We start from the raw sequence: 26910 nt of genomic DNA on the forward strand, positions 1-26910 counted from the left end.
CGTATGTGATTGCCTACAGAATCACGACTGTACACAATCACGCATTTCTTCATCTGAAGCAAATAAATGGCTGCAAATGTCTTTCGTCAGAGCTCAAAAAATATGGAAGTCTCATGGAGAGAGATCAAGACTGTGTGGAAGAATGTGTGTGAAGGCTTCCCAGAAAAACTTCTGTAATATAGTCAAAACAACCTCGGCAATATGTGGGCAAATTCTGTCACTACTGAAGTCTATTAATCATTGGCAGTTCAAACACATGGTGAATGATAGTACTCCTTAGGTAGATGGCAGCAAGGGCCAGGAAAGGATAGCAGGTGCACTCAGTGTATATATGCCTGTGCACCTCATTCAACATGTTGAAGATGCTATTCCAGCAGCCATTGAGGCAACAGGGTACAACCAACTGCAGATTAAGTCACATGGTGGAACAAATGAAGCCTATCACCTGGGTTTCAAGGTCATTCTTGGGTCACTCCAGCAACTGGCAGAGGAGGTTGAGAAAACCAGCCTTGCACATGGAGTTTAAATGAAGCTCACAATTTTCACCATTGTCCCTGGAACTAATTAAGGCCCTTTGGTTCTGAGTCAAGTGGAAGGACTGAACCAAAGACTTTGAAGGTTCTATGACAAGCTAGAATATGACTTCCTGGACTTACACCATAGGTTTGAGAACTGTAGGTTCCCCCTAAATGGGTCAGGTATGTATTACACATCAGAGGCTGATACTCAGGTAGCTGACTTATGTGTGGTGCACATGAGGCTTTCTTGAATTAGGTGACTCTCCATCCAGTCCAGATAACAACAGCTGCAGAAAATGCAGAAGTATCAGTGTAAGATCAAAAGAAATGCCTCCTACAGGTGAGAGTAATCCTAATGGCAAACTGCCAAAGCATTGCAACAGAGTGCCAGAGTTTGAAGCACTCATGAAAAGACCAAAGCTCACATAATAATAGGCACAGAAAGCTGGCTGAAACCTAAACTTGATAGCAATGAGATTTTCTGTGAAAATTTAACTGTCTGTATATTGAATGGAGAGGCAAATGGAAAATGCATGTGGTGTATTTGTCGCATAGACAAGAAACTCCAATGAGTTAGACATAGAAGCTGCTTGTGAGTTTGTTTGGGCAAGACTCAGTATCAGGGCGTGGGCATAAAACGATAACTGCATCCTTCTATCACCCAACAGACTCATATCCTGACGGAAAAAAAAGAAAAAAAAAAAAAAGCTTTAGAGAATACCTCAGCTCATTTGTACATAAGTTCTGCAATCATACTGAATCATTGGTGAAGAATTAAATCATCCAACAATTAATTAGTAAAATTACAGTTTTGTTAGTGGTGAGCATGACAAGACATCCTGTGAAACTTTACTAAATACCTTCTCTGAAAACAACCTAGGACATATAGTTAGTAACTCTACATGATGGAAATATATTGGATCTAATGGCAACAAGTAGACCTGACCTCTTTGAGTAAGTCCATATTGAAATTGGTATCAGTGACCATGTCATGGTTGTGGCAACAATAATTACCAAAATACAAAGGACAACTAAAACAAGCAGAAAAATATATATGTTCAGTAAACTAGATAAAAAAAAATCAGTAGTGTCATATCTCAATGAGGAACTTGAAACTTTCAGCACAGGTCAGGAGCATGGAGCTCTGGCTAAAGCTTAAAAAAATAATTGACCATGTACTGGATAGATATGTACCCAGTAGAACAGTTCATAATGGGATGGAACCTCCATGGTATACAGTCAGTGTAAAGAAATTCCTAGAGAAACAGAGATTACTGCATAACAGACGTAAAATAACTTGTAAGGCTATAGAGAGAGAGATGTTGAATGAAATGTTTTGGGCTGTCAAGAGAGCAATGCATGAGGCCTTTAATGACTACTGTAGAAGAATACTGTCACACATGACACACTTCACATGACACAAAGAAATTCTGGTCATACGTAAAGGCTGTTAGTGGTACCAAAGTTAGTGTCCAGTCTGCAGAGAATGACACAGGAACAGAAATTGAGGGTAGCAAAGCAAAAGCTCAAATGCTTAATTCCATTTCCAAATGTTCCCTTACAAAAGAAAACTGAGGAGAACTGCCCCAGTTTAATCTTCGTACCACTGAAAAGATAAGTGAAATAAGCTGGTTGGTTTGGGGGAGGGGACCAAACAGCGAGGTCATCAGTCCCATCAGATCAGGGAAGGATGGGAAAAGAAGTTGGCTGTGCCCTTTCAAAGGAACCATCTCACTGCGCCACCTCACTTGGTATGAAACAATTATTAGTGTCAGTGGTGTCTAGAAGCAGCTGAAATCATTAAAATTGAGCAAAGCTCCAGGGCCTGATGGAATCCCTGTGAGAATCTATATTGAACTTGTGTCAGAGTTAGCGCCTCTTCTAACTATAATCTACTGTAGGTCCCTCAAACAAAAAACTGTGCCGAGCTCTTGGAAAAAAGCACAGATCATGCCTGTCTACAAGAAGGGTAGTAGAAGTGATCCACAAAACTACTGTCCAGTATCCTTGACAGAAATTTGATGTAGAATCTTAGAACATATTTTGAGCTCAAACATAATGAGATATCTTGAACAGAATGACCTCCTCAATGCCAACCAGCATGGATTTTGGAAACATCGATCATGTGAAACCCAACTTGCACTTTTCTCACATGACATACTGAAAGTGTTGAATCAATGCAATGAGGTGGATGCTGTATTTCTTGATTTCCAAAAAGCATTTGACTCAGTACCACACCTAAGCTTATTGTCAAAAGTGTGATCATAAGAGGTATTAAGTGAAATGTCAGACTGGATTCAGGCCTTTTTGGTAGGGAGGACATAGCATGTTATCTTTGATGGAAAGTCATCATCAGATTTAGAAGTAACTTCAGATGTTCCCCAGGGTAATGTGTTGGGACCCTTGCTGTTGATGTTGTATATTAATGACCTTGCAGATAATATTAATAATAAAATCAGGCTTTTTACAGATAATGCAGTTATCTATAATGAAGTACTATCTTAATGAAGTTGCATAAATATTCAGTCAGATCTTGATAAGATTTCAAAGTGGTGCAGAGATTGGCAACTTGTTCTAAATGCTCAGAAATGTAAAATTTTGCACTTCACAAATTGAAAAAATGTAGTATTGTATGACTATAACATCAATGACTCACTGTTGGAATTGGCAAGCTTGTACAAATACCTAGGTGTAACACTTTGTAGGGATATTAAATGGAATAATCACATAGGTTCAGTCATGGATAAAGCAGGTGGTAGACTTTGATTTATTGGTGGAATACTGGGGAAGTGTAATAAATGTACAAAGGAGATTGCTTACAAATCACTCATGCGACCGGTTCTAGACTATTGCTCAAGTGTGTGGGAACCATACCAGATAGGGCTAACAGGTGATATTGAATATATACAGAGAAGGGTAGCATGAATGTTCACAAGACTGTTTAATCCATGGGAGAGTGTCACAGAGATACTGAAGGAACTGAACTGAAACACTCTTGAAGATAGATGTAAACTATCCTGAGAAAATCTATTAAAAATTTTTCAAGAATTGGTGTTAAATGATTACTCTAGGAATATACTACAACCCCCTACATATTGCTCAAATGAGGATCATGAGGATAAAATTAGAATAATTACTACACACACAGAGGCATTCAATCAGTTTGCAACCAGTTCTGTTTCCATGATAGATCACCATGGCCACTACCACACCCCTGCAGCCACACTATGGGTGGTGAATTGCAGACTTCCTGACCACATTGCCTATTAGACCCACCTGTCACCATAGTGGCTGTACTCTCTTACCACTATAAGTAGTGAGGGAAGTGGTTGCTAACATCTCTGTTTTGCGAGCCACAACTTACAGCATCAACATGCAGTAAGGTGAGTGCACTGACCTTGTATTTATAGCAAATGTCATGGCAAATAACCTGGTTTTCTACCAGAGTTATATCGTGTTTTTGTGCAAAGTTTGCAAAAGTAAACTAAGGTGGTGTGCTGAGGATTGTAAGAAAAAAAGTATGGTAATTTATGGTATTTGGTACAGGCTTTCTTTGCTGTTGTGAACAGGAGTATGATAGCTTGTTATTAAGTGTGTGAAGTTGTGATTATGAGAAGAGGAATTAATAAGAAGTATTATGTGGTATTACATTTAAATGTATTTTCTGTTGTATTTTGTTCTCTTGATATTCTTTGTTTTTTGTGTACTTGATACATGATGCACCAAGTCTGAGTCAGAAACACAGATAGTTACTCTTGAGAAAATGATGTGGAATTTAGCAATTTAATTAACTGAGTAGACAATACAAACATGCACGACCAGATGAATGCTATGGAATGTAACAGGCCTGTTTGCAGTGAACCTGTTCCTGCTTACATAAAGATGAGACAAAAAATGGGACGAGTAGTTTACTGGACACAAAGAATAACTTGTTGGTCAAGGGATAAGAAATATTAAGCATGTACAGAGGCTTGAAAGATTAAATCATAGTAATATCTGTGTGGAAGCAGGAAGTCAGAGGAAATAAGTTAATAGTGTGAATTTAATTGATGCAGAGATAGTAAGATTATGAAGATTGTGGGATTATCAGCTTCAGTATCTTGCAAATATTCACAGTCTGAATCAGCTGTAGTGCCAAATGAAGTATGTGCCATACTAAAGTAAATGACAGTGTGAGTAGCAAAAGGGGTGGTACTGATTTAGGTTCAGTAGTACCTATCCCATTAAGGGATAATGGATACTATATACATGCCACATGTGACCTTGGTTTGGCATCTACAAGAAAGTAAATGTACGAACGATTTTTGTGTTATGCAGAGTGTAGTTGCAGAGAGAAATTTTCGTGTGGATACTATGATGGATGCACAGGAAATTTCTGATGATGTTAATTATGTTCCAAATATTGTGGATAATAAATTGGTACAGGTGCATTTATTCCTGATGGATACAGATTTGTCACCAACTGTCATGATGTCATTCCTTCTGAAAGGGAGAGGGGGTAAGACAAGAAAGAAGAAAAATGCTTGGAAGACTAGTGATGTCTGAAAAGGATAAATCATTTCAGGAATGTGTGCTAGCAGAAAGTTGATGATACTTGCAACATATGAGGCACAGTCAAATGAAAACCAACACCCACCACAACGGGACCATGGAATGGTTACATTCAAAATTAATCACCACACATGTTAAGACATTTATCCCAATGGAAGATGAGATGATCAATTCCTGTTTCATAGAACGCAATCAGGCATTGACGGATTCACAACTGCACCCTCTCTTCCTCTTTGTCATCCAACTGAAACTGATGTCTGCACATGTCTTACTTCAGGTTGTCAAAGATGTGAAAATCACATGGTGAAAGATTTGAGCTGTGTGGAGGATGTTGCAATGTTTCCCAACCAAACTGCTAATGTGCAGCTTCTGTCTGATTGGCAGTCTGGGGACAGGCATTATTGGCAACAGGATGATTTTGTCCACCAGCACTCCAACAGCCTAAGGTCAAATGGCAGAGCCAATGATAGACACTTTCCACATTTCCCCCACCAAAGAAAGTCAAAGCTATGCACACAAGTTCCAGTAAGGTCTTGATGACCTTCTTCTTTCACTGCAAGTGCCTCTACTCATTGAGTTCCTTGAGCATGGAACCATAATCAGTGCACAGTGCTTTGAAAAAGCAGAAGATGTGATGCAACATGAAGTCAGAATACCTAAAAATGGCTGTTGGATTTAATCATCCTGTTTCACGATAATGCCCACTCCCACACTACTAATCAGGTAAAGGCTACACTCCAGTGATTTGTTTGGGATACAATGCAACATTCTCTTACAGCCCAGGTCTTTCTCGATGCAATTTTCACATCTTCGGTGACTTGAAGAAAGACATACATAGACATCAGTTTAAGTTGGACAAGGAAATACAAGAGTGGGTACAGATTTGGATCCATCAGCAGCTAACAGTGTACTGTGAAAGAATGATTGATCATCTTATCTCAAAGTGAGATAAATGTCCTAACATATGTGGTGATTACTTTTGAATGGGATGTCCTGTAGTGGTGGGTGTTCAGTTATCATTTGACTGCCTTTACTATATGAGAACATAAGAGAAAATGTGTTGTGAAAATTGATTTTTCTCAGTGTGCAGTGGAACTTAGTGGGACATTCTTCTGCCTGGGGAGACAGCTGCCAATGATGTACTGTCACAAACTTCTCCTATCAAAATGGGTGAAACAATTAACCTTTGTACAAAGTCTTTAACAATTAATTTGTGTGATGTAGTGCTGGAAGGGACAAAGAAGTACAGCATTGTAAGAAGGATTCAATCTGTAATAAGCTCTGAAGTAAGGGGAATAAGCAGAACCACTGGTAAAATGTTGTATGTGGTAACATAACAGGCAGTCAAATGGAAATGACACAGATGGAGAAAAGTAAGAGATCAGTTTATTTTTCCAAAAGTAATCACAGTAACTGTTAATACATTTAGATAGTCAATGCCATCATGGAAAAATGTTTGCAGCTGTCAGGAGAAAGAAGATTGCACTTAGGTGTGCATCTCTTCATCTGATGCAAATTGACAGCCATTAATGTCTTTATTTGGACCTCCAAAAACATGGAATTCAAATGAGGAATGTATGGAGGATGTGTGAGGGCTTCTGCAGGCATAGCTGAAACATTGTTGATGTGAGGACCAGCCTACATCACGCCAAGGTTGTTTTGAGTATGCTGCAGAAGTTTGCTGGAAGGCCCTTACACACCCTTCATTAAGTCTCAGTATCTCCTCAGGTACTTTACATTGTTTAGAGCCTTGAAGAAAGAACCTTCAGTCTTCAGCACACATACTGAAAAATTAGGTGGGAAATGATAAGATAAAAAATGAGGAAGTTTTCCAAAAAATCAGTGAGAAGTGTTCATGTGGAATGACAAGAAGCTGGGAGAGGGTGATATGGCATATGTTAGGACATCAAAAAATAGAACTGGAAGGAGTTACAGAGAGGGTAAAAATTGTGGGGGAAGACACAGTTTGGAATATATATGCGATGAATGAAAATTTATACCAAGGCTGGTATTTGAACCTGGGTTTCCTGCTCATTAGGCAGATGTGTTAACTACTGCACCACCTTAGCTCAGTCGCTTTTGACAACTAAACAAACTGCCCTAACACGCCCCCCTCCTCAAACCAAATTCCCATTCACACCTTGGCTCACTCAGTATTCCACCTAAACTTGAATAGGACTGCAGAGGCTCTTCAACTGTGTTGGAACATCACTGCAGCGTTTAATGAGATAGGGGATCCTGTCTGAAACCCAGGCATAGTTGCTGTAATAAAATGGAACCATAAGGTTCATGAGACCCTTTAAAGTCTCAAACATCTACGATGTATATATGCAGACTGAAGTGACAAATGAAAATGGGATTCAAACCTACCTCTGCTGACTAGGCAGGAGGACTAAACACTAAGCCACCCTGGCTCAATGGCTTTGCACAACTAGATGGACTACACTGTCAAGCCTCCCTCCTCAGTCCAAGTTCCCATTCATGCCTCTGTCCATTTGATATTTCCCCTAAACCATTGGAGAGCCTCTGCAATGCTGTTCGAGTTTAGGAGGAATACCCAGTGGGCTGAGGCATGAATGGGAAGTTTGGTTGAGTAGGGAGATGTGCTATGGTAGTCCATAGTAGTTGTGTAAAGCCACTGACCAGGGTGGCTTAGTGGTCTGTGCATCTCCCATGTGAGCAGGAGACCTGGGTTCTAATCCTGGACTTTGTACAAATTCTCATTCATTGCACCAGTCTGCACATACACATCATAGATGTTTGAGACTTATAAAGATCCTTGGAACTATATAGTTTCATTGATTAAAGCACCTACGCCTGGGTTTCAGCCAGGTGTCCCCATTTTGTTTGATGTCATGGTGCTATTCCAATATAGCTCGAGAGCCTCTGCAATCCAGTTGAAGTTTAAGGGGAATACCAAATGGGCTGAGGTGTGAATGGGAAGTTGGATAGAGCAAGGAGGCATGCTAGGATAGTCCATGTAGTTGTGTGATGCTACTGTGCCAGGGAGGTGAATTGGTTAGTGCATCTGCCTAGTGAGAAGGAGATCCGGGTTCTAATCCTGCCTTTAGTACAAATTTTTGTTCATTACTTCAATCTTCATATACAGAGTGGTCCATTGATAGTGACCAGGCCAAATATCTCATGAAATAAGCATCAAACGAAAAAACTACAAAGAACGAAACTCTTCTAGCTTGAAGGGGGAAACCAGATGGCGCTATGTTTGGCCCGCTAAATGCCACTGCCATAGGCCAATGGATATCACCTGCGTTTTTTTTAAGTAGGAACCCCCATTTTTTATTACATATTCATGTAGTACGTAAAGAAATATGAATGTTTTGGTTGGACCACTTTTTTCGCTTTGTGATTGATGGCGCTGTAATAGCCACAAACATATAAGTAAATGTATCATGTAACATTCCGCCAGTGTGGACAGTATTTGCTTCGTGATACATTATGCATGTTAAAATGGACCGTTCACCAATTGCGGAAAAGGTTGATATCGTGTTGCTGTATGGCTATTGTGATCAAAATGCCCAACTGGCATGTGCTGTGTATGCTGCTCTGTATCCTGGATGACATCATTATTTTAGGAAACAGGAAGTGTTCAGCACCATGTGAAATGTTAACCATGACTTACAACAAATGATGATGCCCAAATAGGTGCTTAAGCTGCCATTGTAGCTAATCCGCACATCAGTAGCAGACAAATTGCACAAGAATCGGGAATCTCAAAAATATCAGTGTTGAGAATGCTACATCAACATCGATTGCACCTGTACCATATTTCTATGCACCAGAAATTGCATGGCGATGACTTTGAATGTCGTGTAGAGTTCTGCCACTAGGCACAAGAGAAATTACGGGACAATGACAGATTTTTTGCATGTGTTCTATTTAGTGATGAAGCGTCATTCACCAACAGCGGTAACGTAAACTAGCATAATATGCACTATTGGGCAACGGAAAATCCATGATGGCTGCAACAAGTGGAACATCAGCGACCTTAGCAGGTTAATGTATGGTGCAGCATTATGGAAGGAAGGATAATTGGCCCCCATTTTATCGATGGAAATCTAAATGGTGCAATGTATGCTGATTTCCTACGAAATATTCTACTGATGTTACTACAAGATGTTTCACTGCATGACAGATAGGCGATGTACTTCCAACATGATGGACGTCCGGCAAATAACTCGCATGTGGTTGAAGCGGTATTGAATAGCATATTTCATGGCAGGTGGATTGCTTATCGAAGCACCATACCATGGCCCGCATGTTCACTGGATCTGACATCCCCGGATTTCTTTCTGCGGGGAAAGTTGAAGGATATTTGCTATCGTGATCCACTGACAACACCTGACAACATGCGTCAGCACATTGTCAATGCATGTGTGAACATTACGGAAGGCAAACTACTCGCTGCTGAGAGGAATGTCATTACACATATTGCCAAATGCATTGAGGTTGACGGACATAATTTTGAGCATTTATTGCATTAATGTGGCATTTACAGGTAATCACACTGTAACAGCATGCATTCTCAGAAATGATAAGTTCACAAAGGTACATGTATCACATTGGAACAACCGAAATAAAATGTTCAAATTTACCTATGTTCTGTATTTTAATTTAAAAAACCTACCTGTTACCAACTGTTCAACTAAAATTGTGAGCCATATGTTTGTGACTATTACAGCGCCATCTATCACAAAGCGAAAAAAGTGGAACAACTACAACATTCATATTTCTTTACGTACTACATGAATATGTAATAAAAATCGGGGTTCCTATTTAAAAAAACACAGGTGATATTTTTCCCGAGGGCATGCAGCTTTACTGTATGGTTAAATGATGATGGCGTCCTCTTGGGTAAAATATTCTGGAGGTAAAATAGTCCCCCATTTGGATCTCCGGGCGGGGACTACTCAAGAGGACGTCGTTATCAGGAGAAAGAAAACTGGTGTTCTACGGATCGGAGCGTGGAATGTCAGATCCCTTAATCGGGCAGGTAGGTTAGAAAATTTAAAAAGGGAAATGGATAGGTTAAAGTCAGATAGGGAATTAGTGAAGTTCGGTGGCAGGAGGAGCAAGACTTCTGGTCAGGTGAATACAGGGTTATAAATACAAAATCAAATAGGGGTAATGCAGGAGTGGGTTTAATAATGAATAAAAAAATTGGAGTGCAGGTAAGCTACTACAAACAGCACAGTGAATGTATTATAGTGGCCAAAATAGACACGAAGCCCATGCCTACCACAGTAGTACAAGTTTATATGCCAACAAGCTCTGCAGATGACGAAGAAATTGAAGAAATGTATGAGATAAAAGAAATTATTCAGGTAGTGAAGGGAGACGACAATTTAATAGCCATGGGTGACTGGAATTCGACAGTAGGAAAAGGGAGAGAAGGAAACGTAGTAGGTGAATATGGATTGGCCCTAAGAAATGAAAGAGGAAGCCGTCTGTTAGAATTCTGCACAGAGCATAACTTAATCATAGCTAACACCTGATTCAAGAATCATAAAAGAAGGTTGTATACATGGAAGAATCCTGGAGATACTAAAAGGTATCAGATAGATTATATAATGGTAAGACAGAGATTTAGGAACCAGGTTTTAAATTGTAGGACATTTCCAGGGGCAGATGTGGACTCTGATCACAATCTATTGGTTATGAACTGTAGATTAAAACTGAAGAAACTGCAAAAAGGTGGGAATTTAAGGAGATGGGACCTGGATAAACTGAAAGAACCAGAGGTTGTAGAGAGTTTCAGGGAGACCATAAGAGAACAATTGACAGGAATGGGGGAAAGAAATACAGTAGAAGAAGAATGGTTAGCTCTGAGGCAGTGAAGGCAGCAGAGGATCAAGTAGGTAAAAAGACGAGGGCTAGTAGAAATCCTTGGGTAACAGAAGAAATATTAAATTTAATTGATGAAAGGAGAAAATACAAAAATGCAGTAAATGAAGCAGGCAAAAAGGAATACAAACGTCTCAAAAATGAGATCAACAGGAAGTGCAAAATGGCTAAGCAGGCATGGCTAGAGGACAAATGTAAGGAAGTAGCGGCTTATATCACTAGGGGTAAGATAGATACAGCCTACAGGAAAATTAAAGAGACCTTTGGAGAAAAGAGAGCCACTTGTATGAATATCAAGAGCTCTGACGGAAACCCAGTTCTAAGCAAAGAGGGGAAAGCAGAAAGGTGGAAGGAGTATATAGAGGGTCTATACAAGGGCAATGTACTTGAGGACAATATTACGGAAATGGGAGAGGATGTAGATGAAGATGAAATGGGAGATACGATACTGCATGAAGAGTTTGACAGAGCACTGAAAGACCTGAGTCGAAACAAGGCCCCGGAAGTAGACAACATTCCATTAGAACTACTGATGGCCTTGGGAGAGCCAGTCCTGACAAAACTCTACCGTCTGGTGAGCAAGATGTATGAGACAGGTGAAATACCCTCAGACTTCAAGAAGAATATAATAATTCCAATCCCAAAGAAAGCAGGAGTTGACAGATGTGAAAATTACCGAACTATCAGTTTAATAAGTCACAGCTGCACAATACTAACGTGAATTCTTTACAGATGAATGGAAAAACTGGTAGAAGCCGACCTCAGGGAAGATCAGTTTGGTTTCTGTAGAAATGTTGGAACACGTGAGGCAATACTGACCTTACGACTTATGTTAGAAGAAAGATTAAGGAAAGGCAAACCTACATTTCTAGCATTTGTAGACTTAGAGAAAGCTTTTGACAATGTTGACTGGAATATTCTCTTTCAAATTCTAAAGGTGGCAGGGGTAAAATACAGGGAGTTAAAGGTTATTTACAATTTGTACAGAAACCAGATGGCAGTTATAAGAGTCTAGGGACATGAAAGGGAAGCAGTGGTTGGGAAGGGAGTGAGACAGGGTTGTAGCCTCTCCCTGATGTTATTCAATCTGTATATTGAGCAGGCAGTAAAGGAAACAAAAGAAAAATTTGGAGTAGGTATTAAAATCCAGGGAGAAGAAATAAAAACTTTGAGGTTCGCCGATGACATTGTAATTCTGTCAGAGACAGCAAAGGACTTGGAAGAGCAGTTGAACGGAATGGACAGTGTCTTGAAAGGAGGATATAAGATGAACATCAACAAAAGCAAAACAAGGATAATGGAATGTAGTCGAATTAAATTGGGCTATGCTGCGGAAATTAGATTAAGAATTGAGACGCTTCATGTAGTAAGTTTTGCTATTTGGGGAGCAAAATAACTCATGATGGTCAAAGTAGAGAGGATATAAAATGTAGACTGGCAATGGCAAGGAAAGTATCTCTGAAGAAGAGAAATTTGTTAACATTGAGTATAGATTTAAGTGTCAGGAAGTCGTTTGTGAAAGTATTTGTATGGAGTGTTGCCATGTATGGAAGTGAAACATGGACAGTAAATAGTTTGGAGAAGAAGAGAATAGAAGCTTTCTAAATGTGGTGCTACAGAAGAATGTTGAAGATTAGGTGGGTAGATCACGTAACTAATGAGGAGGTATTGAATAGGATTGGGGAAAAGAGAAGTTTGTGTCACAACTTGACTAGAAGAAGGGATCGGTTGGTAGGACATGTCCTGAGGCATCAAGGGATCCCAAATTTAGCATTGGAGGGCAGCGTGGAGGGTAAAAATCGTAGAGGGAGACCAAGAGATGAATACACTAAGCAGATTCAGAAGGATGTAGGCTGCAGTAGGTACTGGGAGATGAAGAAGCTTGCACAGGATAAATTAGGATGGAGAGCTGCATCAAACCAATCTCAGGACTGAAGACCACAACAACAACAACAACAAGAAGATGATATCCATTTGACCTAAGGCAGTGCCATCTTGTGGGCCAACCATAGCGCCATATGGTTTCCCCCTTCAAGCTAGACAATTTTCGCTCTTTTTAGTTTTTTTGTTTGACACTTATTTTGTTAGATATTTGGCCAGGTCATGATCAATGGACCACCCTGTATACATCATTGAATATATTCAACATATAATTGAAGATGTAGGGTACACGTGCTACAATGAGAAGAAGAGGAGACATAGGTTAGGCAAAAAAAGAGTATAAGTCTTTTCCCATTTTTTTATCTCCAGCCACGATTTTACGTCGCTATATTTACATTTAATTTGGGAGTACTATTGGTTATTAATATCCTCAGTCTATGAGAAAAATGGCATGCATATTATTTTTAAGCTTCCCTCTTCAATAGAGTCATGACTCTTTAAAGTACCCTTTAATTACAGAAATCTGTGTAACTTTTCAGTCATTCATGGAAAATCTATATTTCTAACCATATGTATTTGGTACCCTGTCTTTCATAATAAGAGGCAATTTTTCAGTTTATCTTTTGTGATTCAATAATAGTAATTTTGTTTGTATTTAATTTCTAGTACCTTCCGCCGCGGAAGTCGAACACGTGGCAGAACAAATGGACGTGGTCAGCCCATGGAGGGCTCCGCCTCCGCGGCGACTATTCCGCGCAGCGGCTCTTGCGCAGCAAGGTTGCGACCGCTAAGCCACGTGCAGACAGCGGCCAATAGCCGCTCCCTCACGTTTCGTATATAGGGACCTGCTCTGCCCTAGTCGAGCCAGTCTGGTACTCGCTCTGGATTTCATTTCTATCTCGGCGGTACTGCGTTCTGGTCGTTGCTTGTTGTTGTCATTTGCCTGGCTCTGGTTCCGAGTGGATTTACGTTTGGTGTTTGGTGTTGTGGTTTCCACAAGCCTCCATTGTTTATCTCTTCCTCGTTGTGTCGCTCATAGTCAGTCATGGTCGGTTGCTGTCAGTTGTCGTTGGTCTGTCGTCCGACTTGTCCTGTGTTTATCCGGTAGTGCGTGCTCCACCGCCGCCAGCTTCCCCGCATGGCGGCTCCGATCCGCAGCGCAAGGCATTCCCGCTGTTGGTTGTGGTTAGTACATAATTAATCTTACAAGAAGTTAGACTTACCTGTAAAGTTTGTATTGATGTAAACAATTCTGAGTCATCATGCTCATGAGGACTTGTCCAGCCAACAGGGCCATATGAGCTTCTCTCCTGCAATACCACATGAAAAAAGCACAGCGCATACAACAACCTGCTGAATTCTTTGTACCGACCACCAGAACTCTCAAATACATGTGGGTCTCTTAACATTTCTGACATATATAAGTGATAAAGATTTCGTTTAACACCCACTGGAGGATCATATGTGAGTTTAATTCCATTCTGCAAAACAGATTCTGGGAACTGAAACAGATATTTCATGTTTATATAATTAATAAGCATTTAGCACAATACTGGAAAAGAGTATCAGTTATTTTACAGTGTAAGTATATGTAAATGCTAGTAGTGTTTTATTTATTATAGGTGCAACCCTGAAACAAGTCGGAACATCATATGCAAGCACTTATCTTGTGAGAGTCAAAACAATGATTTTTAGGCAACAAAAAATTTTCTAATTCTGCAGTGTGTTAATAAAATACTTGAGATACTGTTGATTACTTGTTCTATTGCATGACATGCATTCCAAATAACTAAAATAACAAAATAAATTATCTCAATCTTTGTGAATATACCTCAATATTTTCTCGTAGATTTATCTTATAGTAATCTTTGTGTGTAAATAATGCTTTTATATGAATGTTGTAAAAATTAATGTTGACTTTCAATTTATGCTGTGTTCTGAATCTCTACAAGTTGTAAATAAATTGATACACTGGGACTTGTCAGGACACAGAATTGTGAAATAATGTTTTTAGGAATGTATTGTGATTCATAGTTAGATGCACCCAGATAGCCACATACATTAGCATACTGTTTCTGAAAATTGGGAAGATATGTCAGCCCCAGATCAAATCTGATGGGCAGATTAATGAGAGCTGGTGTGCTGGCCAGCCTTGATGTGGTTTCAGGCAATTTCCCACATCTGATACCCATGTCCCATCTCTGTTAAACATTTTGACAATGTTCTCACACTTTCATATGGGGTAATTCTAGACACAAACAGATGGGGTACAGAAATTCCATCCCGGGGCCAAAGGGGTGATGACGAGAAGAGTATCTGGACACCCTCTACAACTAACATTGCCAAATCTTGATTAACAAGCTGACCCCATTAAGATACAAGGTAAGGCCAGGAAAAAGAATAAAAACGTGGTTCATAGTTAATTGGAAACAGAAGAAAATGGCCACATGAAACTTACTCCAATACTCTTTCCTGTTGATTCGGAAGAAGTGGGATGTAGATACATAGTGCTCACCACTGAGGAGGGTAAGATGCTCTAGAATAATTGCAAATCAGTTAATACCAGTGAACCCACTATCACCCCCCACCTGGATTCCTCACAGAACTGAACTCCCACGCACAAAGCAATATCAAATGTCTGACTGCATTGATTTTTCCTTTTATTATAACTTTTTCATGTATTGGGGGCAAGGGGGGGGGGGGGAGGAGGTGCTAGTGAGAAAAAGTTTTGAAAACGTTTGTGAAGTTTGATGCAAGTCACTATGTGCTCTTACTTTCAAATACTGACTGGGTAATTTGCCCACTATGAGTTACATTGCCTCAAGACATACACACAGTTTCGAACTTAATTATTTGACTTAATGTGTAAAACCTTTAATGTAAGATTATAGCTCTTAATGTGCAGATAATGAAGGTATTTAATTTTTTTAAATTCAATCAATAATTATATGAAATACTTGGAAGCCAATAGATAGCCAACCTGAAATTGGGGCTAGATGTTTTTAGTTGTTTAATGATATAAATATGTAAGATTAGACATGTCTGTGGACAGCAGTTAGCCAGGTGCTAGCAGGCATGAGTTTCAGACATAATAACCCAATTATGATAGAAATGTGTTGGATCTAACAGCAACAAACAGACCTGACCACTTTGATGAATTCCTTGTTGAAACTGATCTAAGTGGCCATGAGGCTGTTGTAGCAAGAGTGATTAGCAATTTGTCCAGCAAAATCGATAAAGAGGCAGTAATTTTACATCTTATTGAGCAACTTATAACATTTGGCTCAGGACAGGAGCAAGGAGAAGAACTGTGACTCAGGTTTTAAAAAAAATGTGACCATGCGCTGGATAGATATCAACATTGTAGAACAGTTCATGAGAGGAGGGAGCATCCGTGATATACTATCACTTGAAGAAACTCCTAACAAAAGACTGCTTTCTGCGTAGTAGGTGCAAAACAGAATGTGAGGCTATAGATCCATAGTGCTCACCACTGAGGGTAAGACACTCTGGAAAAATTGTGAATCAGTGTGATCCAGTAGGTGTAAAACAGAATATAAGGCTATAGATATAGAGATGATGACTGAAACATGTTTAGGTGTCAAGAGGGCAATATGTGACAATATTTCAATGATTATGTAGCAGACTCTAATTCAGGATCCCTAATAAAAGCAAAAAATTCTGGTCACAACTATAGGTTGTTAGTGGCACCAAATTTAGTGTCATGGATGAGAGAGGAAGGGGGAGCAAAGCAAAATCAGAAATTCTGAGCTCCATTTTCAAATGTTCCTTTACAATGGAAAATCCTGGAGCACTGCCACAATGTAATTTACAGGTGAGTGATATAGATATTAATATCAGTGGAATTGCGAAACAGGTAAAATCAATAAAGTTGCACAAAGATCCTGTCACTGATGGAATCCCTTTCAGATTCTATGCAGAATTTGCAGGGCTGAGTTAGACCCTCCTTTAACTATAAAGTATCATTGATGTTTTCAACAAAAACTGTGGCCCATGGTTTGAAGAAATCATAGGTCCCACCTGTCTACAAACAGTACAGCAGAAGTGATCCACAAAATTACCATTAAGTCTCCTACAGATCAGTCTGTTGCAAAAACTCATAAAATATTTTGAGCTCAAATGTAATGAGGTATCTTGAACAGAATAACCTCCTCCACACCTCTGAGCATGGATACTAAAAACACTGGCCATACAAAACCCAATTTGAGTTATTTTGATTTATGAAATGAAATTGACTCAGTATCACACATATGGTATTAATGTAACTATGGTCCTATGCAATATCAAGTGAAATTTGTGACTGGATTGAGGATTTCTTGGTAGAGAGGACATAGTATGTTATCTTGGGTGGAAATTCATCAAAAAATGTAGAAGTAACTTCGGGAGTATCCCATGGGACACTGTTGAGACCCTTGCTGTTCGCCTTGTATATTATGAAGAACCCCAAAATCATAGGCATGGAAATGTTCCATTGGTAAAGTAATCACAGTAACTGTTAATACATTTAGATAGTCAATGCCATCATGGAAAAATGTTTGCAGCTGTCAGGAGAAAGAAGATTGCACTTAGGTGTGCATCTCTTCATCTGATGCAAATTGACAGCCATTAATGTCTTTATTTGGACCTCCAAAAACATGGAATTCAAATGAGGAATGTATGGAGGATGTGTGAGGGCTTCTGCAGGCATAGCTGAAACATTGTTGATGTGAGGACCAGCCTACATCACGCCAAGGTTGTTTTGAGTTAAGTAATTTGAGTTAAGTAATGAACCATAAAATGGACACAGAATGATTATTCACAGAACTGATGTTGCAGAATATGTCCAACACTGCTTCTCACAGGAGAAATTAAGACATCTTTCAGCTACAGTCAAAGCATCCAGAGAGCCAATCAGTCAAGACAAACATGCTAAGTTAAATCACTCACCTTACAATAGCAACACAGGTGAGTCAGTTCCAGTACAAATATTAATCCTATCCAGTGGCTTGATCTACTTGTACTCATTTTGCAACTGATCAACCTGAGGGTAGGACCTGTGTTGGTCCATCCCATATTTGTGGAGGCCATCTGAACTCTGATGGAATGGTGAGTCCTATCAAGAGGGCTTTGTCACTGCTAGCTACAGTGCTGGCATTCAAGTGAAGACTGACGTGTAGCTTTGGGCAACATTCACCGTTAGGCCTTATTGAAGCCTAACTGGGGGCCATGGAGCGGGCAAAATCATCAACATGGAGGGATGTGCTACAACTGCCACCTACCTTCCATTCCTGTAGACATACTCAAATGCCGTGGGCCTTACTCTATCTCAGAAGCCACAGTGTGATCCAGTCCAAAGTCATACACTTTGAGCAGGACAAGTGGGTGCGTATTTGCTACGAGGTCAACAAGAGTGCTCTGATAACTCACTGCACAACACTGATAACACCAGACAATGCAGACAATACTAGCTCAGCTGTGTCCAATGTGCCACATAGTAGTATGGTGCTGAGAGAACAAGCCCCCCACAATTGCAATAACCGAGAGGGTGGGGCATGTGTGTGTGTCAGCACATTCCAGCATGGCTAGCACACTGCTGTTTGCCTCCATTGCTGACACCCATGAATGAAGAAACAGTGTACTTTGGAACAATAAATGCTTGTTTGTCAACAGTGTTTTGTAGTGATTAATAAAAAAAAGGAAAAGAGAGAAGAAAAGAAAAAAAAAAGGTTGAAAATATGGGAAGAAATGGTGAATAAAAAGGGGGTTATAAAATCGTAAATGACCGTGAAAAAGGGAAAGAATGAAAAGCAAATCTGACTTCGTACTACAGAAAAGCTATCGGACTTCGTGGTTCGGAAAGGCTATTGCTGGGGTGGTCTTGTGGCGTTTCTGAGCAAAAGTCAAACCAATTTCCACTACAAGATTTATTTCAAAAAAGACAGATAATAACAAATGTAACTAACAGGGGGAAATGGCGTAGATAACAGTTCATCCTTTACCAGGTTAACATATCTTCTTTCGTGCGGCGTCCAGGTCTTCAAAAATCTCCTTCGTTTCTGCGTGAAAAGTCTGCTCCGAAATCTTGCAATAAGTTTCATTGTCCAGGGATTTCTAATGTATCCAAAACCGTCTTGATATTAAATGCAATTTATTTTAGTTGCTTCTCTCCATCCTCCGAATTTCATAACAACTTCCACAATGTCTGCACATTAATCAGTTTTTTCGTTTTAATCAGATCACGTCTGCATTAAGCTTCCGCTCTCGAGAGACAATAATGAAATGGATAGAAAAACAAAAAAGAGTTACAATTTTAGTATTTTCTCTGCCGTCGAGCACTCATACTGCTGCGATGGCACAATTCATGTCTGAGGGAACGAGTGCAGTGCGGCGGCGAACTTCAAAGTCCCGCTACATCGCCCCCTCGATTGTCACGCTAAAACATTTAGCGTGGCAGGCTAGCAAACCTAAAAGTCAATATATGCATATTTTCATTGGAAAGGCCACGTGCATCCATAGGGGATAATCTTTGCCAACACTTACTTTCTAAACCTATATACTAAATACAATTATTACAGTTTGGATCCCTTTTACAAAATTAATATACATATATTTACATAGTGTGTGTTTGAGCTAGCTGCTTGCCAGCGCAGTTAATGTTGTGCGCTTCCAGCGTTGGTTTCCCCATGGAGGTAAGAATAGAGGGAGATGCCGTGACATCACAGCTGTGAAGCTATGTGAAGCCGAGGGTAGCCATCTCAATCCAACCAAAACATTGCTGCTGTAAGCTTGTGTGCATAGGCTTGTCGCTCGCTTTTGGAAGGATTTTGCGCTATTATGGTGACTTGTGTGGTGTTCGGATGTACGAATCGTTCTGATTGTGATGCGAACTCGAAGGGAATAACATTTAATGTGTAAGTTGTATCGTTAAGTGTGATTTTACAACTTCATTGTGAATGAACGTATGCTACATCGGTAATTGTATTATAGCGTGTTTTTTTCCTGTATGATTTTAGATTTCCTAAAAATAAAAGTCGGAAAGCTCTGTGGGAGAATGCCGTGAGGAGGAAGAATTGGCGTGCTTCTAAATGGAGAAGAGAACATAGACCGAACTTCCCTTTCAACAGTAAGGCTCCGAGAAAATGCTGTACCATCAGTTTTCCCTACACACCCAAAACATTTGCAAAAGGTATGCTAATTCATAGAATTAAATTCTTAGTTTTCAAGTTCATGTTTCAGTATAATACATATGTATCGTCGATAATCGAAGTGTTGAGTAACTCACTTTGTCTTCATCATGTACCAAATTAAAAGCTAACACTACATTAACTGGCGTAAAGTATAGGCCTAAACAGGACACTGTGTAGATTTGCCATTCTATGTACCGTATTTCAGTAAATATTGGTGGTAATGAACAGTGTTTCCCAGTAGTGTAACGTAACTGAAATGTCCCAGTATGTATTACAATCAAGATGTATTTATGGGGCTTTGGAGGGAGGGTATAGCTAACTTAGTTTTCAGTTTCTATTATTTAGATTGTGATACACGTTTATTACTGAATTAACAAAATTGTATCATTTACATTGAAGGCTAGTTATTCGTAATATTACATTAAAAACTATTTTTAATCAGAAGAAACGCAGAATTTTGCCTTTACGAGATTTTATTTTAAACAAAAACTTTGAAACAACCAATCTGATGATGTTACATGCGTATATGGTGAAATTAGCGACTGTAATACACGCAGCGCTATAGCACACTGGCAATGTTTTGGTCAGAGTATCATGGCAGTGAGCCACGCCCTCATGGCTTCAAAACGTAGTACAGCTGGGATACGTAGTGCCATCTCCCCTTATTCTTACCGGGAGTGTCTCCCGACAGTATGCACTTGGCTGTTTTGACGTTTGGCTGCCGGAAGTCACGTGACTTGGCTGCGAGAACGGTTTTCATGCAGTTGCAACCGTGAAGACTGAAGAATCTTTTCTGTGACAAACACAAAGAAGAATTAAGTGTAAACGGATCACATACTGCTCAGAAAGTTACTCCCATAATAGCAAGCAGTGCCTGTGTCTTAGAACTAAGTGTGTTATCACTCTTTATAGAAGTGAAGCCAATTTTACTGTGTCTGTGTAAACATTGGTTATCAGCACAATATACATCAACATGAATGGCGTCTTCGAACAGGATGCCTCGTCACGTGAGACCAACTTCCGGTCAGTAAACGTCAAAACAGCCAAGTGCGTACTGTCGGGAGACACTCCCTCTCTGGCAGCACGTAGTCTTTGCGCATGCGCAAGAGCATCACTGAATTTCGCGTGCGGCAGTTTCAAAATCGCTGTGTTATGACAATCTTGCACAGTATTCACTTTCACATAGTGTTCATTACAAGGTGTTATTCCAGCATAAATGGCGTGTTAAGTCCGGTGACACCATAAGATTGAGCGTGTGCGTGATCTGAAGCAATGTCCATGTCTTCTGTTACGACACAACACTCCAGGTCCTTGTGCGTTTTCATGACTTGTTCCCGGGGCATATATGGTCGATGTAGTTTTTAGCCTCCACATTGCCTACGACAGGTGCTGAGTTTATTGTCCCCAAAGCATTTGAAGGCCGGCCAGGAACAACGGCGTCAATGTTCGCAAAGGTAGGTGTATCATCACGTTGTTTACACTCGCCAACAAACGTTCATTTGCAGTGTGAAAATCCTCATTATCGTCGAAGTAAATTGCAGTTTATATTGATTTACAAACAGTTATTTGGTTTATGCACCATAAGTTTCACAAATAACACAAAATTCGTCGTTTATAACGTTCACAGTTTAACACAGTTTGCAACACTATTTTGCCATATATACATTTTAACAAAGTTCACTGTGTCCCAGCATGTTTACATCGTTAATTATGAAAGCTTACACTTCGTGGTCACATTTCAGAATGTGTTGACAATATGCAAAGTTTTAACACATATACAAATACATATAAATTTACAAGAATATGCATGTGAAATATTTACACTAAAAAAATTATACTATGTCCCATTGGCTTTCTTTTATTGGGGTATTACTTTTTTTTATTCAGGTTTGGGCATGCCAAGGGATATCAGACATAATATTTAAAGCACGAGCTTTCCTTCATTTATTATTCATTTCTTTCTTTTGATTCCATATCTTGGCTAGTCATTGACCAGGCTTGTAATGCCATCAATATTCATGTCTTTTTATTCATACCTGAAAGTTTACTGTCACACAATATATTCTTACATTGATAAACAAACAATACCCAGCTGCAGGAGGTGGTAGGATAATGGAGAAAGAAAGAAAGATAGACTGGAAGAAACTATTCACTACCTATAAACTACCAAATCCTACAGCTACTACATAAAAAGAGAACACCATACATTATAACGTTTGCATCACCTTCAAGGGGTGTGTGAAAGGAGGTGCTTACAATTTACCAAATCATGGGTAAATGTAAGTGTCCTTACGTCAAGTCTGTGTAGTGTAACATCATGACAGATTCTCTTTTTGTGTTCTGACTGTTCGTATGACTAAATGTATTATACCCTAACAAATCCTTGCATGAGTAAATCGCATATCTGCTCAGTTACTTCCTCGATATCTCCACTTCTTGTGGATACTGTCTATACAAATGGAAAATATATCTCACAGAGATTGTCTCTCTCATAATGTGTATTATATGATAACATATCAAATTTACTCTCAAGAGTTCAACCATGAACTTTCTTCTACTTTAGTGAAGGTTAAACATCATGTATGTTGTGTATATATATCATTTCTTTCTATAAAACATAAATAAGTTGCACGGGTGGTCCCTGCTCCTTTGCACTTACCTTGCATTACCTGAAAAGTCAAATGTTGTCTTCAAAGCAGATGTAATTTTGTCATCTGTTCGCTTAAGTGGAGGTGTTGTACGAGTTGCAAAAAACGGCCTTAATAACTCTCCCATCTTTTGCTTCCTCAGGGTTTTCTGTCATGTGTAAGTACAATAAAGGCTAACATGGCACTAAATTTCACTTTCATATACACAAATGTATTCACATGAGGGCTGTGTAAAAACTATATTTCAACTTAAGTTCCTTAAAATATCATTCTCCTGTCTGAACATGAACAATAAATGTTTTCTTCCACACAGTGGCTTAACAAAACTTAACAAAAGGTTACCAAGTTACACTTCTGAAATAAATTAAAGCTAATGTGTTTCCAAGTTACATTCTTATAAAATTTTTTCAACAGCTGTAATCATCATTATGTTCACTCTGCTTTTCTTGCATTCGTTCATTTTCAAGAGCACTGAAAATAGATTCACATTTAACGTCTTGTACTCACGTGTTCTAACTCATCACAAATGTTTTCTTTCAACAAACTGAAATTCTTACGTAATCTTAAAGATGTAGACTGTTTACTCACTTCTCTATGTAGCACAATATTACCAAAACATTCTCACTCATTCCTTACTCACATATTCATTGTATATATATATATATATATATATATATATATATATATATATATATATATATATATATATAAAAATTCATATCATTAAAGAATATATATATTCTTTAATGATATGAATTAATAGAGGGAAACATTCCATGTGGGAAAAATATATCTAAAAACAAAGATGATGTGACTTACCAAACGAAAGCGCTGGCACGTCGATAGACACACAAACCACGGTCTTTAAATATGTCTGCTTGTGTCTGTGTATGTGTGGATGGATATGTGTGTGTGTGCGAGTGTATACCCGTCCTTTTTTCCCCCTAAGGTAAGTCTTTCCACTCCCGGGATTGGAATGACTCCTTACCCTCTCCCTTAAAACCCACATCCTTTCGTCTTTCCCTCTCCTTCCCTCTTTCCTGATGAGGCAACAGTTTGTTGCCGAAGCTTGAATTTTGTGTGTATGTTTGTGTGTCTATCGACGTGCCAGCGCTTTCGTTTGGTAAGTCACATCATCTTTGTTTTTATATATATATATATATATATATATATATATATATTCTTATACATTAAACATATTCCTCATCAAACATTAATATATCACATACGTGGGGCCATCTGGCACTTCCATTCTCATAAAACTCCAATATCATCTTCCTCAAATAATCTCTTGTCTCCATCAACAGTAACTTACCTTCTTATATTAACCTAAATATCAACTCATTCATACTGATCATTCATTCTTACATCCTCATTCATTCTGCTACATACCTATGTCATTACTGATCTCAATAGCTATTATCTCCTGTCATTAGAGTGCCTTGAAATAACTAACTAATTGTTGATTCACCTTATAATTTACAATTAACATCAAATGTAACCTGTGTAGATCTCATTCCTATATGAATATCTTTCCTCATTCAGTAAGTGTACTCACCTGGGTTTACATCCCCTTCATAATTATGTGTACAAGTGTAACTGCAGTATATAATTTCCATAAATGAATGTTTGTGTTCTTGGGCTGTATAGCTTAATGTTCGTGTATTCAATACAAATATTTATGATCTCGTTTTCACAGCAACTTGCTCATGTTCAACTTAGTTATCATTATATTATTTTGTTTTAGTGCACAAAGGGTTTCAAATGTCTGTGGGGATGCAGCCCCCTCGGCTTGTGAGATAACGGGTATTCTAGGGAGTAACAACCTGGGTGAGGTATGCTTGCTATTCTGAAAGGACCTGAATATAATAGCAGCCATTTTCTGTTCAGTTGTTTTAATTTTGTAGACTTGGGATGTGAACGCAACAGAACAAGGTCATCAACCTGATAGGTTTGTGTATTTGTAACATGTTTGTCATACTTCTCTTTCCCGATCTTGGCTTTATTGCACAACGTAGTGTATGCCTGTCTTACTTTCTCTTCCAAAGGTGTAGGTGTTGCGGATGCTGTTAGCTTTGGAATGGGCATAGCCCACTTGTTCTGTTCAGGTTTGTTTAATAATAATTCCTGTGGTGGGTATCCTGTTGAGGCATGAGGCAAATTGTTTACTATCTGCTCAAAGGGTGCTAAAAATTCGATCCACTTTGTGTGTTTGCGAGGTGAATGTATTCTCATGAATTGACCAAACTCTCTAAAAATCCTTTCTACGGGGTTCCCTTCCGGGTGAAATGCTGATGTAAGAATATGTTTGATGTTATGTGCGGCAACAAAAGATTTCCATTTTCTTCCCGTAAAATAGGGTACGTTATCCATGATAATGCTGTGGGGTTTGCCAAATCTTGTAAAGTAACTGTTAATCAAACGTCTAGCAATAGCAGATGCATTGACAGTGCGGATAGCATACAATTTTAAGTATTTTGAGAAGACATCAAATACAGCAATGATGTATTTCACACGTCCACAAGCTCTGGGATAAGGTCCGGCGATATCCAACGATACTAACTCCAAAGGTCGGGTTGGTACAATAGGATGTAATTCATTCAAAGATGATCGGTTGGAAAATTTTGCTTTTTGGCAGATGATACATTTACAAACAATTTGCAACACTCTCCGACGCAGATTGGGAAAATAACAGTACTATACTATTTTATCAGTGCATTTGGTGACTCCGTAGTGTCCTCAAGTTTTGTGTGTGAACAGAATAAAATCGTCAACATGCTCGTCAGGTAGACAAACACACCAATGGTGCAAGTCTGGGGTACACCTGTGAAAAAGTACATTTTTGTGTATTGTGTAATATTTTTGTAAATGTGAAGAAGGACCTGTACATAATTTCTTTTTGATATTTGACCACCTGGGGTCGCTGTCCTGAAGTGAAGCAAAGTTCTTGCACATATTGCGGTAGTATGGGGCGTATGTACCATCATACATAAGTAAGATGTTAAAGTCTGATGTTTGCTCGGAAAGTTCCAAAAAATCCTGTATGCCTTGGGGTAAACGGGACAGGGCATCGGCTACTACGTTTGATTTACCTTTAATGTAAATAATTTCGAAGCTGTATTCTTGGAGTGAAAGGCACCACCGGGTGAGCCGTGAATGAAGCAGTTTGCATGATAGCAAGAAAGAAAGGGCTTGGTTGTCTGTGTATATGCGAGTATGTTTACCCCAAAGAAAGTAGCGAAACTTACGGAATGCCCAAATAATGGTAAGAGCCTCCCGTTCCGTCACCGAGTACGGCCTCTCGCACTCAGTGAGTGTGCGGCTCGCAAAACTTATCGGTTTGATGACAGATCGTCTTGATTCGGATTGAATTCGAAATAGAAAAGCTCCAAGGCCGTACGATGACGAATCCATGACTAGGCAAAAATCTGACGTCATGTCAGGGTGGCAGAGGAGGGGTGCGTTTGCCAATGCATCTTTAATAGCCTGAAAATCAGCTTGGCAAAACTCTGTCCATCTCCAAATTGCGTTCTTTTTCAGTAGAGTTAGCAGGTGAGAGCTGTTCAGAAGCCGTTTTGAAACAAACTTCCAAAAGAAAGAAGATAATCCTAAGAATGCTTTCAACTTTTTGCGGTTTTGTGGAGGAGGGAAATTACGAATAGCATCAATCTTCTTAGAATTGGGACGAATGCCTTCCAGCGAGACAATATGGCCTAAAAACTCGATTTCACGCCTTCCTACTTTGGACTTTGAAAGATTTACTGTGACTCCAGCTTGTGAAAATTTAAATAAAATTTGCTGTAACAGATCAATATGTTCCTCCCACGTATTTGTTGCCACGACAATATCATCGATGTACGCCGTGATACGTGACAACAAACACAGGCCGAGAACGGCGTCAAGCGCGTCGATGAACACGCCCGCGCTTACGCGCAAACCAAAATGCAACACACAAAACTGATAACTGCGTCCTTCACAAAGGAAAGCAGTGTATTTACGACTGTCATTGTGAAGGGACACCTGCCAGTACGATAAGCGGAGGTCAATATTAGTTAGGTATTGTACATTATAAAATTTTAGCAACTGTTCGTCCAAGTTGACGGGTCTTGTGTTAACAGGTATAATAATTTTGTTGATTTCACGTGCGTCTAGCACCAATCTGACATTGCCATCTTGCTTGCCTACCGCCAGGATAGGACTGCAATAAGGGGAATGTGATTTTTCTATGACACCCCAGGTCAACATACACTCGATTTCACGTAA

General features: G+C 39.3%; 1 protein-coding gene across 1 annotated transcript in view; it reads right to left on the reverse strand.

The window, feature by feature from the left end:
- LOC124613409 (dynein axonemal heavy chain 7-like) overlaps positions 1 to 26910 on the reverse strand; it is a 755469-nt gene that overhangs the window by 114917 nt on the left and 613642 nt on the right. Inside the window, exon 33 of the mRNA XM_047142112.1 lies at positions 14036 to 14314. Within this exon, the coding sequence (XP_046998068.1) occupies positions 14036 to 14314 (279 nt within the window). The remainder of the gene's footprint in view (positions 1 to 14035; positions 14315 to 26910) is intronic.

Source organism: Schistocerca americana, chromosome 4, assembly GCF_021461395.2.
Source record: "Schistocerca americana isolate TAMUIC-IGC-003095 chromosome 4, iqSchAmer2.1, whole genome shotgun sequence".
NCBI lineage: Eukaryota > Metazoa > Arthropoda > Insecta > Orthoptera > Acrididae > Schistocerca > Schistocerca americana.